The sequence below is a fragment of the Cataglyphis hispanica genome, chromosome 8 (assembly GCF_021464435.1).
Source record: "Cataglyphis hispanica isolate Lineage 1 chromosome 8, ULB_Chis1_1.0, whole genome shotgun sequence".
NCBI lineage: Eukaryota > Metazoa > Arthropoda > Insecta > Hymenoptera > Formicidae > Cataglyphis > Cataglyphis hispanica.
Genome location: NC_065961.1, coordinates 4,533,341 through 4,550,811, shown reverse-complemented (window position 1 = coordinate 4,550,811; position 17,471 = coordinate 4,533,341). Strand labels below are relative to the sequence as shown.

The window sequence follows — 17,471 nt, the reverse complement described above, 5'->3', positions numbered from 1 at the left end:
TTCCAAATTAATTACTTGAAAAAAGAATTGTCTTGGTATTATTTTTAGGAAAAAATTGATTTCAACTTGATCAAAAAATATATCACTAACAAATAACGCAGTAAGAATGAAATATATTCCTTTTATCAAATGATTTGGAGGAGATTTGTATTATTTTGATAGAAACTAATTTAACACTTTGAGTGCATTATGTATCTATTACACATCTAGTGCATTTGTTGTTTCTTAATTCTTAGGGAAGAATTATTTACATAAAGCATCAAAAAATAGCAAATACACTGTATTGGCGTATTAAAAAATGAGAAATATATGCATTTCCGGAAATTTTGTTCAAGAAAGAAATGCTTATTTTTTTAACAAGAAATACAATAGTATCGATCTATATCTTAACTATATGAAATATCTTGAGTATATTGCACGCAAAGTGTTTGCAAAAACGTGAGATTAGTTGCAGGGGCTAAATAATGAAAACTGCAACACTATCAATCAATATCGGCTAATACAATAAATCGTCATCACGCTAGAATAACGATCAATCATTAGATCGTTTCTTTCTTAAGACGGTGTTACAGCACTACACGAAGTTAATATCCAATAAAAACTCGCATGAATGTCTAAAATGGGATTTCTGGCGATGTCATGCTTTGACATTATCATGCAAATTGTTGCAAACGACCATACGACACGTATATAATAATATATAACGGATTATTGTTCAAAAAGCAATATCGTTACGCTAATAAGGACCACGGTATCAAAAACCATCTAATGCAATGATTGACGCTCAGCATAATTACGTGCGTTGACACTTACAATGCTGCCATTCTTCCATCGCTACACATTTATAAAAAAGACGGTATTAGTGTTAGCAGAACTGATAATTGATTCAACGCGAATATATGAGAAGTTATACAATAACTTTGAGCAAAAAATTTATTCTATAAATTACTTTACAATTGTATATATTCCCCTGTTTCTTCAAAAAATTGCAACCTTGATAAGAATTTTTTGAATATATTATATCTTTCTTCCACAAGGATATGATATATTGCAAAATTCATTTTGTAAATTAGTTATAATAAAAGAGATTAGGCAGTTTATTTATAATTTTCTTGCAATTTCGATAAACAATAGTAGAAAATGATAAACTTTTAATTTTGACCGGTCTTCTCCATTGTTACAAGTAATATAACAAAATATGACAGCATAATTTATACTTGCCTTTACGACGAGTCTCGATATAGTAACCGAGTATAGGACCTTTGCCGGAAGCACCGTTAGTCCATTGTAGTTCCACGCTAGAGACGGTCCTGGTCACGCCGAGCTTACTAGGTGCCATTGGCGAACCCTCTTGCGGACCAGTCGTAACATTACCGGATATCGGTGGTCCAAAGTCGATCGTCTGCGCGCGAACCATAAAAGTGTACGTCACCTCCTCTTCTAATGGTTGAATGAGGAGACTCGTCTCTGTCACTTTTTGCTTTACTTGTTTGCTAAAACCTTGAATAGAACATATCGATCGGTTAATGAGAGAATAGAGATAAGATAAATGTACCGTAATATCACTGTATTTCGTGTATGAAATTTTCTTCAAATAATATTATAGCACATTTGGTGTCCATTTATATACAATAATATTCATACAAATACAAAATGTGCCGTAACTTATAATATAATTGAAAAGTTAATGATAGAGATAATGATAAGATAATAATAAAGATAATGATTTGCGAGAAAGAATCTATTAGAAAAATAAAATAAAATTTTTACACGAAATACAACTCAATTTCAACTTCATCGAGATATTAAATTGTCTTACGATCGTTTTGTTCCGCTGTTTCATAAGTGACGATGTAACCGATTATCTCGCCATTGCGTAATTTCGGTGGCTCCCAAGAGACGCGCAAACTGGTCATGGTAATTTCAGTGAATTGCAAATTGTACGGCGGTCCCGGTATGTCCTGCATTTACATATTGCATACAATGTGCATTTATAATACATAAAATGTTAGAACAAAACCACAAAGTTTGAAATTATATATTTTACATAGCTATTATATAAATGACTATTGTTTCAGAGAGAGAGAGAGAGAGAGAAAGAAAGAGAAAGAGAATGCATAATTTACATATCTGTTTCCATTCTTTAAATATCTGTTTTAGTTTAAAACATTAATAATATTCATGAAATAATTCAATATCTATAGAAATTTACCTGTTTCGTCCTAACAGTGATTGGTGAAGATCGTGGGCCATCTCCGGCCGGATTAAACGCCAAGACTTGTATGCGATACTCTGTATACTTGTCGAGGAAAACTAAACTGTGCGCCAAACAGGACGCCAGGACAACTTCTATCTCTTCTTCCTGTTTCTTTTCAAAATTTTGAGGCGAGTCAGTTACTAAATAAAAAATCTGCAATAAAAGTGGAAGTGTTACTTACAATTAACACTCATAAAAAACTTACAAAATAATGAAATAAAAATTTATCAACAATTAATCTAAATGTACAAAGACAAATTTTTATAAATTTATAAAATAATAAAAAATATGTCAATATACGTGATCATAATCTATTGTTAATATAACTAGATGTGAGATAAATAATTACTTTGTATCCTAATAAATCGCCATTTTGCATATTAGCTTGAGGAGGCTTCCAACGTAAATGGACTTCGGTGGAGGAGATGGGTTCGGCTATCAAATTTTGGGGCTCTCCTGTAGGAACTGCTTCTCCTACATATACAGTGACCGGTGGACTCGGTGGGCCCTCACCTTCGGAGTTAAACGGCAGCACTATAATCTCGTAATATCGGTCCTCCGATAAATCGCTTAAAACCATTTTAGTTTCCTAAAACAAAATGTAAAAATGAGTTAATCATTTGTTTTGAAAAGTGCCATGCTATGCGCAATTTATGCTACCAATATATATATGTTATATTTTATATTAATCTCAGATAGTAAAACATGATATGTAAAACACAATATTTTAACAAACGAAAATTTGAGTAAATCTATTGTTAAAAGTGAATGATTTTGTGCGTTATTTCATTACTGCAAATTATTTGAAAATTTCAAGTTTTTTAAGTTTAATTTTAAATTGTAAAATTTAACAGACTACAACTATCCTCTCTCTGTACATATAATATTTGTTAATTATGTTAATTTCTAATTATGTATTTAATAAAAATATATTACATTAATTCCCAGAATCTCTTCCTTTGGCGTCACTTGAAGCGGTGTCGGAAAATCTGATACCGGTTGATAGACGACACGATAACCACCCGTTTCGTAATCCCCACTCCAATATATCTCGTCAATCATATTCCAATGAACTTCGACGCTGGACGTTGTTATCGGTACAACTTTCAGACCAGTGACACCTTTGGATGGTGCTAAATAAATGATAATATGGATTATTTATTATAATATTTTAAAAACCAAAATTAATTGTTTTATCATTTTCTCCAAAAATTTTGTTGAATTTTTATATTTCTAAATAATATATCAAATAAACAATTTTTATGTAAACACAGCTACAAGCTTGATACATATTTCTTTTGCATATCAAAAAAATATTACACCGCATATTTTGTAAACTAAGCCAATATCTTGTATTGCCATTCGATACGCACCTGCAGGTAGAGTTTGCACTTGAGTAGACTCGGTACTCCATTCCGAAGGACCTATATCGTTGGTAGCCTGAATACGAAATTGATAACGCGTGTAAGGTTTCAAATTGTTAGCAGTGTAAGAAGTCAGAGTCGGCTCCACTCTTTCGGGTATAGTTTGGAACGGTCCGGAATTCTCCGACTGTTGCACCGTATAATATCTGTTGGGGTAAAAAGAAAGAGAGCGAGAGATTAACATGTAATTTTTTTAACATTCGCCAAATTGGCGCCTGCGAAAGATATTTGTACCTTAATGGTGCAAAACCGTCTCTGCCTGGTGTCCAGCTAAACGTTATCTGGCGACTCTGGATCTGCGACTTACTCACTTGCGGCATCGATGGCGCCTGCGGACGTTCTCTGTTGTTTGTGGTGAATACAATTGCGTAAGCTGTTTTACCCCAACCCAATCTCGTTTGCGCCGTCACAGAAAACATGTAATATTTCTCGGGTTCAAGATTGGTGGCTCTGCAGCAAGCAATAAAATCGCAATATTAAACTCGAAAATCGTCTATACATTCTCGTTTAATCGATACTTTTAATATTAAAATAATAGCACTTATATGATATTAAAATATGCAAGAAAATCTATATGTAAATTGTAAATAAATTTAGCTTTGAAAAATTCTAGAATTTTCTAAAGTCTCATTATTTCTAAAATATAAATTGAAAATAGAAATATATGAATAATTTTTTTTTTTGTATGTAATATGATTGAGTCTACAATTTTCTCCATAATTGTGAATCTAGGTAAATAGAAAAAAATTCTTCGCACCTAAACGTTCTGTCAGACGCCGGGAATTCTTTGGAAAATTGATGATCTTGACTATTATTTAAATGAAACATGACTTTATACGCGAGAATCTCTCCATTAGGATCTTCTGGCATATCCCAGATAATGCGCGCTGTGGTAAAGCTCACGTCAGGAAACGATACATTAGATGGTGGACCAGGAGCTAATATAAAACAGAACATGATTAATATTATGCGATTATTATAGAAATTATTATAACCGTTCTTATTAGTTTTATTTCCTTTGCTTAAAAGAATAATTTTTTGCTACATATATATTATAATAATTATACCACAAAAAACACAATCAAGTGTCACATTTTGCGTTACAATTATTCCGATTATGTTTGATAATGAGAATTTAACTGCAATAAAAAATCAATCTTACTGTCATCAAAAGTCTGAACTCTCACGGGTGGGGTGCTCAGCGCTCCGTCGCCGAGTCTCGTATAAGCTAAAACTTGCACATGATATTGCACAAACTTGCGGAGCTCCGTTAGAGTAGTCGTAAAGGTAGTGTTGCTGGGAATATTCTTATATTGGAAGGACGATCTGGAATTTGCGCCATAGTAGACTTTAAAGCCATCGATCTGTCCGTTTTGGTGTTCTACAGGAACGTCGCCCCATCGCACTAGGATGGTTGTAGATGACGTCGCGTTTGCCTCTACGTTAATTGGCCCCAGAGAAGGAACTAAAAGATATGTTGGTATTATATATCTTCGAATTTTATGAGAAAAAAAGTTTAAAATTGATTTAGAGTCACTTTTTTCGCAAATTAAAATTTTTTTTACAATAAATAAAATAATCATGACAGTCTTACCTGATTCGCGAGTTCGTTCGATGGCCTTTGGACTCGCCGCTGAAGAACCGACGTCGTTGAACGCTTGCATCATTATCTCATAATCGGCGTATTCCTCCATATTTTCCAGAACATATGAGTTTGCGGTAGAATCTTCGATAGTGACACTCTTCGAGATGTTTGAGCGTACTTCAGTGTACGTAATGTTGTACCCGCGTGGATTTCCGTTCCATTCTATTTGCTGCAACGGCTGCGCAAAAAATTATATGTATTGTATTATATGATTCTTATATTTATATCTTAATATCCTTTCAGTAATAATAATTAATGCAAGTTACAATATCGTATATAATGAATACTCACGATCCATCTGACGCGTAATTCGGTAGCATTCATCGCGCGGACCGTAACGTTCTTCGGAGGATGAGAGGGTGATGCTTGAATCGTTTGAAATTCTTTAGTCGATTCGGAAGGCTGCGATGCACCGACGACATTATTCGCGATTAAACGAAGCTTGTATTGCATGAAGGGGATCAAACCGTTGACGGTGATCGTACTAGCGTCAGGATCAGACACCTCGTAAATATTGTACCACGTCGAATTTCGTGCCGTTTGTGCCTTCAAGAAAAATTATGTATATAATTTTTTAATTAATTTATCTTTTGTCTTTTATCAATCGCATAACTCTATCACATTGAATCTTCCTGTCTGATCGTACCATAGGGAAAAACAGATCTTATAAAACTAGCGTTATAAAAAATGGAGCATTTTTCAGATATTAAGCAAATAAATAACGTCACCATTAGATTTAAATTAAATCTTTTTTAAATTTTGTAATTAACATCAAATTTTTAATTTTCAAGGAAGCAAAAAGATGTGACAAATAATAATTTTCCTTGACATTTCCAAAGTAAGAGTTAATAATCGACCAACCTGTACTGTCCATTTTGTAATGGACGAATTGCCATCAAATCCCGGTGTGAATTGTAACACAACGGAGAATGCATCTATATTGGATAATGCTAGTTTTGTGGGAGGTTCTGGTAGCACCGGTTCTACGCCCGATTGTATGGTTGCTACTTTCGATTTTCCTGGTCCAATCGACGTCCAAGCAGTGACCTCAAATTTGTAATGGGTTAATGCCTAAAAGAAACAATAATAAGTGATAAATAAGTTATATATTTCTCTTCTGCCTATTTCATATTTTTTATAATTTATTGTCATTTTTAGACCATCCTCTAAATTTCTTTATTATTTTATAATTTTTAAAAAGTCTTTTTAAATTTAGATTAATTTTATATTGCTTGGAATCGATGGCTACCTGTAAATGTTTTACTCTTGTCGACAACACATCGGCCGTAAAGTTTTCGACGCGCAGAGAATCCGGAATTTCTTTAATCATATATTTCAGTTGATAGTGTGTCAATATGCCATTAGTCTCTTTAGGAGAACTCCATTTAACTGTCAGCGCGCGATCGCTGATGTCTTCAAATTGTAAATTTTCCACTTCTTCAGGTACTATAACACATAAAAAATATTTAAAAACAATCAATAATCGCATACATATAATATCAAGAATCTTTTTCTTTATTGTATAAAAAGAAATCAAAGATAAAAAAAATATTTTACAAATTAAAATTATTTTTAAATTTTGATTTAATACGTAAATCAAATAATTAGTAATTAAGTAATTTAGTTATATTGTGAATTAAATGTACCATCTTCGCAAGTGCGTATTTCGACAGGCGAACTTCTTTCGCCATCACCTGGATCGGTGAAGCAAAGCACTGTAATATTGTATAAGGTGTACTTCCTTAAACCCGTCATAATAGTACTTTGTTCGGCGAGCGGATCAAATAAGCTGGGTGGTACGGTCATCGACTTATACTCAGTTGCTTCCGTAAAATTGCCACCGGACCAAGCTTGTAATTTATATCCCTGATTTATTCCATTGATTTTTTGCGGATTCGGTGGCTTCCACCAAACTTTTACCGCCGTTGAATTAACCGCTTCCGCTTTTACGTTCGTGGGCGGTGCTTCCGGAACTGTATACATATTGTAATAATGTAACAAATGTAATATTTCAGAATTATATGTTAATTAGTTTTTATACTTATAAAATCATATTATTATACTTTGAAATCATATTATTATAAACAATGCTTTAAATATCGATTAATCACCTCCTTCCTTGGTTTTAATCTGCAAGCCTTTGGTGTATACGCCCACACCCATGTCGTTATAAGCTGCTATTTGTACCTCGTAATCCTTCCACGTGATCAGATCAGTAATGAGATAATTTCGTTGCGCTTCGTTGGTGATATTCTGTATCGTCCACGGACTGTCATTGTATCCGTGCAACTTGTACCTCAATATATATCCTAAAATATGACCATTTCGGTATTCATCCAGCGGAGGCTGCCATTGAGTTATTATTTCCGACGAGGAACGTGCCGAACCGGCAAAGCCAATCGGTGGACCGCTAGGCGCTGATGATCAAAACAATTAAATTAAATCAATATATGTATTAGAAATTGGTTCATAGTTTTATTTCATAACAAAAATAGAGTAGATATTATATTACTGTTTCTTATTGAATCATTCTAATAACTTACGTTCTTGGGGTAGGACCACGATATTGCTAGGTGCCGACGATGGACCTTCGCCTACGCTATTTTCAGCACTGATACGAAATTGATAAGCAGCCGCGGCTTTCAAATTATTCAACAATACCCATCGGCTTGTCGCCGACACGTTGTCACGTTCGGTAACCCAGTTTAATAATGGACTAGTTATAGGTCCTATTTATAAATAAATTTATAAATAATATTATAAAATATTTCATTATAGATAATTATATCTCATTATAAATAATAAAATATAAACAAATAAATATATAAAAATAAATGTAATGTGTCAATTAATTTATATTTATATCCTGTTATTTTCTATTCTTTTCTATTATATTTATTCTATCGTAAATTTATAAGATATGTATTTTTTAAATACTTATTTAATTGCAATTTTTTTTACAATTATATGTGTCTGTCTACGCAAAATATATATTATAAATATATTCTTTAAATTTATATATTATATATTATAAATATATCCGTTAACATAACATTTGCGTGTCCAAAAAAACCCGGATCACACTCACCTAAATCGGATACTTCTAGTTTCTGAACTATGAATTTTTTCGTGGGGCTGTTACCGTCGAAACCGGGTACCCATGTAACGTTAATCGTGCGCGGTGAGATCCGCTCTACTCGAGTAGCTACGACGTTGATCGGCGCGAATGGCAATTCGATCACACTCAGACGAGCGGATCGTGTCTCGTTTCCACCTGGCGATACTACGGAACACGTGTAGTCCCCCACATCGGAAGCTCGAACAGCGACAATCTCAAGAGTCCCATCCGGTCGCATTTTCACTCTCTGACTCGCTTGCGTGTTTATTACTCTGTAATCACAAATATATCATTTTGAGATTTTCATATGTTGAAAGAATTATATAAAATCTCATCTTTATGTAATTTAAACAGTTTTGCTAATATACTTCGATAATAAATCAATAGTGACAATTAAATCTATGAAACTTTTATGAGAAAAAAATGTGAATTTATCAGATTTCAATTCCATGCTTTAAAAAATAAAAAATTCCGATCACAGTTTTAAATTTTATGAAAAAATAACGTATATGAAAGATTTCTTCTGATATAAAAAATTTCAAACTTATATTGTAAATCATATTAAAATATTAATATTGTAAAAATATATAATATTCCTCTTTATATACATACTGTCCGTTATGAAACCATGCCATATCATATACGACGCTAGGATCGTTCGAGATTTTACACTGTAATTCGGCGATGTGTCCGAGAAGCACGGATATATCAACAGGTGGTTGGATAATTTGCGTCCGAACTGTAACAGAGAGGGAAAGTTATATATAATAAATACGTATACACACGATAAACAATTATAATTGAAGGTCAAACACAAGAGAATCAATTTTTATTTTAAAAGAATTTTTACATAGGAAAACTTTCTTTATATGAATACTTAAAAATTTATTATTAAAAAATTTGATAACATAGTACACATGTATATATATAACATATTTACATATATATATATATAATTCTGGCTTTTTAAATAAATTGTTTCCAATCATAGAAAAATATTTTATTTATGGAATAAATATAATGGAATAAATAAGTAAAATGATTTCTGTTTGTCTTATTTATATTCTGCCTCAAAATTATTTGAATAATTACCCATAACGGTCAAATATGCCGATCCGTTGACAGAGCCGGCTTCATTCGCTCGAATACAAGTATATTTTCCCGCATCGTATGGCTTTACCGCTGCGATTAAAAGATCACCATTGTCCAAGACTTGTACTCTCCCGGCAATCTCCACAGGTATTGTATCTGTTGCAATTAGGTTTTGCAATTTATCATGTAAAGAAATGCTTCTTGCAATAGTACGAATAAGAATCTCATTTATTTTAATTTTACAAAGAATAAATATTTTTTTAATAATAAAATTATAATTTTATATCAAACTAAAATAATGTATAAATTAACACAACATAGTAATTAATATAATTAAATTTTTTGTTTTATTTACCATTATAGTACCAGGTAGTGTTTGGTTTAGGCGCCGCTACCGCGTAACAAGTCAAAGTCGCATCTTTGCCATCCAACACTGTTAAATTCTGTGGACCTTTTTCCATAATCGGTCCAGATGCTGTAAATTATAGAAATTTCATCATTGATATCAAATCAATTTTCAATGTTTTCTCGCAACGTGCAAATGAAAAAAAGGTGAACAATCATCGCTTGCTATATATATATATATATATATATATATATATATATATATATATATATATATATATATATTTAACCCTTCCGTAATTTATTCTTTCTCTATTTTTTTATATTCATTTACAAAAACAAGCTTATTTTTTAAAGCAAAACACAAACACATATTCAGTAACAAAACTACGCAAACTAATGGCTAACGAAATGCAGGCTGATTCATGATAAATGCCGTATAAAATACTCGCTGAATGCTTAATATAATACTTATCGTGAAACATCCATAATTCAAAATAAGTCTTATTGGAAATATATATATTTCTAATCTATAACATATTTGGGAAGAACAAGACGTGCGTGTTGGTGTTACTTGCAATTCCGCAATGCGTGCCAAGAATCCTTTATAATTATATCAAAAAAACAATGAGCCATTGATTCTATGTGATAAGTTTTCAAAAATATTTCATACGTCATTCATTGCATAATTTAAAAAGAGAAACACTAAACTAATTAAAATCACTAAATTACTAATCACGTAAAATGAAAACAGCTATTGATTTTTTAATGTCTTTCACTAAAACTCTATACAATCAGAATAATAATAAATCATCTAAAATCTAACAACATTAATATATCCGACATGGTGCGTTTGTCTTATGAAAACATTTATTACTAGAAAAAGCAAAAAATCGTGAAAAGTGAAATTTATACGCAATCTTCACAAGCATGTGCCGAGAATAATAATGGAAAAGAAACGTGAGGAAATTTCGCAGTAATATTCTTACTGTCTGGATAATGAGAGAACATAAAACGGTGGTCAGACTGGCGAATTCTGACTACATTGTAGCCAGCCGCCCAGCGGGCAACTCTGTTTTTCAATCCGCTTCCTAATTCTTCTTCTGTGTCGCATACAAAAAATATGTCATATGTATTAATGCGACATTACTACCTCGAAGTGTTCGTAAAAAACGTCACTCAGACATCTCTATTCAATAATGTGTTGCATTATATTTATTTATTCAAATATTTATAGATAATGTCTTTATATCACACTTTTAAATAGCTAAACAATTTCTCTTAATAAATTACTTATGTATAATTTATATGTTGATGAACACATAAAAAGACAAGTATCACACCTTTAATAATGTATCTTACATTTAAAATCACAAATTGTATATTTGCTTTATTTATTTGCATTACTTATGATAGTCACTCTTCTCTTCTTTAGAAAATTGTATAATGTATTGTTTACACAAGTCTTGTGGTAGTTTACTAATAATAAAAAAAGAGTTTATAGAGCAGCCTTTTGACTTTTGTAAGACTATCAAATTTTCTCATTAGTGAAAAAAATGTCAGAATGATTTAATCGCATGTTTCACGAACACTTTGTGTGTATGGACTAAGTAATTTTATTGTTGTTAAAATATCGCAGTACAGCAAATTCTAGATAAATACTCACTTTTCGCCTTCAGCCATGTATAACTGGATGATTCGCCGGCATCGTTGGATGCGAGACATTGAAACATTCCAGAATCGTCCATAGTCAATTTTTTGATTGTCAATGAGCCATCTTCCTCCATTATATATCTATAAAACGCGCGCGACAAAAGCGTATAATTATATACCATTGTTATTCGAATGACTTTCGCCTTTGAAAAAACAAGTTCAAACATTTAAAATTTAAAATATTCTATCTAAATATTTTAATCTCTTTTTAATTTACATATTAAAATACTAATTTTAATATGTAACTCTTTTAACATCACGTAGTAATTTAATATACGTAACTCTTTTATTATATTTTAATTTGCAATAAAAAATTTATTAAAATATTACCAAATTACATAAATAAAAAATATATCTTTTACGTAAAAAACAGCTATTTCAAATTTACAAAAAAATTTTTACGGAACTATGAGTTAAAATATATAACTTTCTGTCTTTTTTCTCGAATCGCAAAGTCAAATATTTGCCAAGGCATACCTGGTTCCCAGTAAATGATCTACGGGCTCAGCATTACGGAACCAACTGATTACAGGAGGCGGTACGCCGTTAGCGTCGCACGGTAACGTTACCGTAGATCCGTAATCGCTTAGGGTCTCTCTCTTTAATTCCGTTATAAATGTTGGTTTTTCTAGAAAAATATAGTACAAATTTCATGAAAAAAATTGAAATTGGTGTGTTTGTTAAAACACTTTAATTCGTAACTCTGTATAAATTATTATTCTTATTATCCTTATTAAATCCTAAAAAATTTAATAATTTCTAACTGTATATTATAATTATGAATGATTGCTAGCGTAGTATTATATTATTCTTTTTTTAAGATAACCGCGTAATTTATTTTGTTAATTCATCAATTATTTATACATTTATCACGTACTTATTTGCACTTGATTGTACTTACCATATACGACAACCTTGGCACTCGCATTTACAGTCGGATAACCACCGCTCCTTAAATCCACATGGCAAGAATAAATCCCCGTGTAAGTTATATTGGCTGAGATCAATGCGAGTGTTCTATTCCACGAATCGTTAAAGCTATACGATATCCTAGAGTTCTCGATCGGAATACCGTCCTTCATCCATAAGGTCCGTAACTCATGAAGTGATCTGAAAGATATAATTTTGTCGTTTCAAATCTTCCCGAGTTGCGACAAATATCAAACATTGTTCAAACAAACAAGAAAATTCAAAAAGAAAAATAATCGTAGTACGTAGAATAATAATAATAATAAAAAAAAAATCAGAAAAGTTTTCGATTACCTGGCATTCGCGATGCAATTTATGTACGTAACATCTTGATCTTTGATTATCTGCGTGTCCTGCGGCTTGACGATTATGGTAGGGGCCACTTCCGCATATGGATCGCCGGTAACTTGCAACTTGAAAAACGGGCTATTCTCCTCTTTGCCCAATTGGGTGTTGATAGCTTTTGCTCTGTGAACAATAAATCGCCAGAAAGACATAAGCTTAAACTTGTCAAAGTTCATTGAAATTTTCTTAACTCTTAATCTCGAATTTTTTTGCAATTGCAGACCACAAAGTGAAATCTTTATTTATTTGATTTGCAAAATTTTGAAATTTTAAAATTGAAAAAAGATTGTTCTCTTTTATTCAGGATTCTTTATAATTTCGAAATTCGGGAACAAGCAATCCTATGTATTAAAAAATAAATAAAATGAGACATTATTGACTGTATAAATTATACAAACCTATAAGAACCTTCGTCGCTTTCCGAAGCGTTTAGTATTAGTAGCGTGTGATGAGTCTTTGCGTACTTTATACCGTACAAAGGAGTCCCGTCCGAGGAGAACCACGTTACCTCCGGAGTAGGATGACTCTCAATCGGGGGTAGCTCCAGAATTGCAGCACTACCCGACTCGACGGTCACCACTTTCTCCGTGAGATCATCGAACATTCCCATATCTAAGGACAGATTAAACTCGTCGATCCGTAATATGCGCCTAATACAGCCTGATGAAGATCTGTACGATTCGATGAGATACTCACAAGCTACAGCGAAGGCGAGACGATCGCTGAATATGGACCCCACGTCGTTGGTCGCAACGCAGTGATACACTCCGGCATCCTCTCGTCGCGTACTTTGTATACGGAAATAAGGCCCGGAGGTAAGCTCATTGCTGAGGGGCACACCGTCTTTGAACCATTTGTACTTTGGTTGAGGATTGCCTATGGAAATGGTGATATAAAATTTACTTATTGCAAGTCAAGCAAAATAATTTTTCTTTTTCAAAATTGTTTAGTTCAAGTTTAGATTATAATCTGAAATTCAAATTTGCGTAAAAAATATTGAAAAGTAAGTGTAAGATATTTCTTTCTAACTAATAAATGCATTTTTTTAATAGTAGGTTCTTTGAACTGTATAAAATATATAAAATAGTAATATTAATAAATAAAACTAATATTATATTAAGTAATATTACTTTTATTTATTAATATCATTATTTTATTTTTTTTAAAATTTTATTAAAAAAAGTAATATTAAATAATATTATTTTTATTTATTAATATTACTATTTTATATATTTTATACAATTCAAAGAACCTACTGTTAAAAAAAAAATAAATATGTTAATTAGAATTATTATCTTACGCTTATTTCCCGATCCTTTATGCAAATTTGAATTTCTGATTATAATCTAAATTTGAACTAAACGATAATATTAGTAATATTAATAAATAATAAATATTAATAAAATAATAGTTATCCGAAAATGTGATTTCTTGTAATATCGCGAAGAATGATTTAACATAAAAAATTCATGAATGATTCAATATGATTCTTGTTCGCAAAGTCATGGACGACGATGTTAGACCACGAGCTATCTAATACCATTAGTGCAAGGTCATACGATCGAATTACAATGTGCTAAGCATCGGTGAGGCTTCATCTGGTCACCGTCTCATCCGCCCGTTACCTAATATTTCTGCAGGACAATGGAACGCCATACGCGGCGAACATTATCCTCTCATTGCTATTATGGTTCTTATATCACTCTTTCTTTTATTTTTAATTAACGAGATTTTCAAGTATTTGTTGATAATTTATATTAATTGATAATGATAGATTGAACAAATTCAAATCATCAACAATGATGAGAATTAGCAAATGTTGATATTAAACGGAATATCAATAATATCACTTCGTTATTTTTTTGAAATTATATATTTTTATTAAAAGAAAACAAAACTTGAATTTGCAGTATTTTCAAATTTCATTTTTTTAATAGAAGTATAGAAATAAAATAGCAACTTGTTTTGCAAGAAAAAAATTACAAATGACAAGTTCAAAATTTTTAACTGGTGTAAAAAAGCATGCGACATTTTCCAGATTGCAGAATCGTTATTAAAATTTACCAGTAAATTAATTTTCAAAAACTATTATTCTTACATCAAAAAATGATCAAGTGTGTAATTGGAAAAAGTTTTCATGTTAGTTATTGCGATTCTCTTACCTCTTGCTTGGCATTGCAGAAACTTTGTGCGATTCTCGCTAAGTATATTACCACTGCTGGACGGTTGATTAGTGAAACGCGGCTCCTCAAGTGGTACTGCGAACAGAAAGATGTTACGGGATTTATTCTTTTTTCAGGTCAATCTTGCGTTGACCAAAATTTTTTACAAGTTAGTCTGAGACAAAATTGCATAAAATTCGTATAAATCAATAATATGTGAGTTTATATTTTATAAATAAATTATATATAAATATATTTTTTTCTCATATTACACATATGTGAAATTCGGGTCGATCGTATTATTACACGTGAATGCCGTATAGCTGACTGACACTGAGTCACCGACGGACGCGAGACATATAATAATTTATGGTGCTCCAAAAAGCCCGACGAACGAGAGGAAGGAATGCGAACGAACGGCCGCGGATGCCGAGGTGCCGAGTCACATGCACGTAAAACCCTCTCCTCCTGTACACTTACCGGACGTTCCACGCTCCGATGATCCTGACACACGGGCGCACCGCCGGTGTGCCACAATCTCTCGTCGTTTCCCGTGAAACCACGACTTTATTGAGGACATATTGTGAGTGAAAAGTCGAAAAGTGGAGTTTTGAGAAAAATATATATTTAACAATTTTTAGAAAGTAAATATAATATGTACGAATGTATATACAAAATATTTTCAACGAGAGATCTTCTATATTTCTGATTAATAATAATATATATATATATATATATATATATATATATAATAAAGATAATATATTAATAATAATATTAACATATTATTTTATTATAATATAATATTATTAATATATTATCTTTTATTAATATAATAATAATATTAATAATAAAAAAATTAATATACAATATAAAAAAAATTTGTAATACATTCAGATGTATAATACAAATGTCCAATATCATAATTAATTTGTTTAAAATATAAGAATTTAGAAGACAAATTTACACATCGAATATCCTTTGTAAGAAAAAAATTCTTGGATATGTAAATAATGACGATTTACGAACCGATAGTGATCGCGAGCGACGAGAGAAGCACAGAGTTTTCCGTTCTTTACCTTTCAACTGATAATTTATTCCGATCCGATGCACACCATCACACGGTCTGCATTCTAATCGCGTGGATATACGCGGTACAATCAGTCACGCCGTATATCTAGTTGGCGGATCCTAAGAATGAACGATCGTGTGATTGTGTCGCACCTGAGTCGTCATAAATATCGATTCGATTCGATAGGCACTGTCGACGAAAATATAGACTTCTGTTTATATAGCGACGGTGGTATCCCGGTCATTGACTTATCAACATTTAATACGATTCTTTTTCTTTAATTAATCAATTAATTTTTTCTCCGCGAAATATATGATTTTTTATTAACAGAAATTATCGTGGGAATTTAATTTCATGCATATAAAAAAAATGACTAGCTTCGATTAATCTCAAAAATTCGTTTGCATAATTTTTCTGAAAATAAATTAAAATTTTTTATCTTAATTATAAGTAATTATAATATAATATTTTCACATTATTCTCTTTGGTATATCCGTTAAGAAAAATTTTATTATCCATTACATTACATTATCTAAAGTACGCCCTGTGTAATTATTCTCATGTTTCTTGCGTTCTTCAGCTCGTTAGTATTAATGAAGCAATGGTCGTGAGGAATTTGTTAAATATAAAAGAATAAAACTTTTCATAGGAAGTGAACGCTCAGCGTTTCAATATGATTGTTCATTTCTATCTCGTGGGTTTATTACGCGAAAAAAAACCAAGGTGTATTTAATTTAATTTCGTCATCGCTCCAAGTATCCGGCTCGCGAGTGAAGAGCTCTCGAATAAGTTATCTTCTTATCTCTGGCGGAGCCACGAGATGATACCGTAACGCTAACAGGGACCAGCAAAATACACGTGAACACGCGTGAAATGCGCGTGTAAAGAAGGTTGTTGAATACCTAAGTCGCGACAATAAACTCCACACGTTATATATGTACTTCTCGTTTATTACCATTGTGTATTTTAGGTTTGCCGCAGGCAAGCTCGTTCTCCGGTTAGCGGAATAAAAGGTCGCGTGTTAAAACTAGAATACGAAGAACGCTTGGAATTTTTACGCGCAATGTATGTTGTGTAATTTTTTTTTTTTTTTGTTAAGGTTTCGTTAAGTGGGAAAGAGAAGTGTTAATGTGAAAAACGGTACGAACGAGACTCTCATTTACGGCTGACTAATTATTGCAAACGTAAACTCCTCGAGTATTAACAAGTGCAGCTACCGCAATATATATCATGCCATTTAATACTTAGCGTTTTAGATTTTATCGTTTTTAATTTAATTTAATTCGTTTTAAATTTTTAATTCTCTACACGCGTTCGAATTAATAATAA

The 17,471-nt window shown here is 31.9% G+C and overlaps 1 protein-coding gene across 3 annotated transcripts in view; it reads right to left on the bottom strand.

The window, feature by feature from the left end:
• Window positions 1–17,471, bottom strand: part of LOC126851448 (protein sidekick) — a 35,945-nt gene that overhangs the window by 1,851 nt on the left and 16,623 nt on the right. For 2 of the 3 annotated variants that reach the window (XM_050595427.1, XM_050595428.1), the window contains exons 2-28: window positions 15,071–15,166; window positions 13,605–13,784; window positions 13,307–13,520; window positions 12,858–13,031; window positions 12,496–12,704; window positions 12,072–12,222; window positions 11,548–11,675; window positions 9,892–10,011; window positions 9,537–9,692; window positions 9,057–9,183; window positions 8,415–8,716; window positions 7,870–8,055; window positions 7,438–7,743; window positions 6,973–7,299; window positions 6,576–6,772; window positions 6,188–6,397; window positions 5,618–5,872; window positions 5,276–5,504; window positions 4,844–5,146; window positions 4,439–4,619; window positions 3,916–4,131; window positions 3,631–3,827; window positions 3,194–3,390; window positions 2,607–2,846; window positions 2,213–2,410; window positions 1,820–1,961; window positions 1,222–1,500 (exon numbers count right to left, since the gene is read on the bottom strand). In XM_050595427.1, coding sequence (XP_050451384.1) covers window positions 1,222–1,500; window positions 1,820–1,961; window positions 2,213–2,410; window positions 2,607–2,846; window positions 3,194–3,390; window positions 3,631–3,827; window positions 3,916–4,131; window positions 4,439–4,619; window positions 4,844–5,146; window positions 5,276–5,504; window positions 5,618–5,872; window positions 6,188–6,397; window positions 6,576–6,772; window positions 6,973–7,299; window positions 7,438–7,743; window positions 7,870–8,055; window positions 8,415–8,716; window positions 9,057–9,183; window positions 9,537–9,692; window positions 9,892–10,011; window positions 11,548–11,675; window positions 12,072–12,222; window positions 12,496–12,704; window positions 12,858–13,031; window positions 13,307–13,520; window positions 13,605–13,784; window positions 15,071–15,166 — 5,520 coding nt within the window. Of the gene's footprint in view, window positions 1–1,221; window positions 1,501–1,819; window positions 1,962–2,212; window positions 2,411–2,606; window positions 2,847–3,193; window positions 3,391–3,630; window positions 3,828–3,915; window positions 4,132–4,438; window positions 4,620–4,843; window positions 5,147–5,275; window positions 5,505–5,617; window positions 5,873–6,187; window positions 6,398–6,575; window positions 6,773–6,972; window positions 7,300–7,437; window positions 7,744–7,869; window positions 8,056–8,414; window positions 8,717–9,056; window positions 9,184–9,536; window positions 9,693–9,891; window positions 10,012–10,870; window positions 10,985–11,547; window positions 11,676–12,071; window positions 12,223–12,495; window positions 12,705–12,857; window positions 13,032–13,306; window positions 13,521–13,604; window positions 13,785–15,070; window positions 15,167–17,471 lie in introns of all 3 variants that reach the window. The other variant, XM_050595429.1, reaches the window with a different exon arrangement.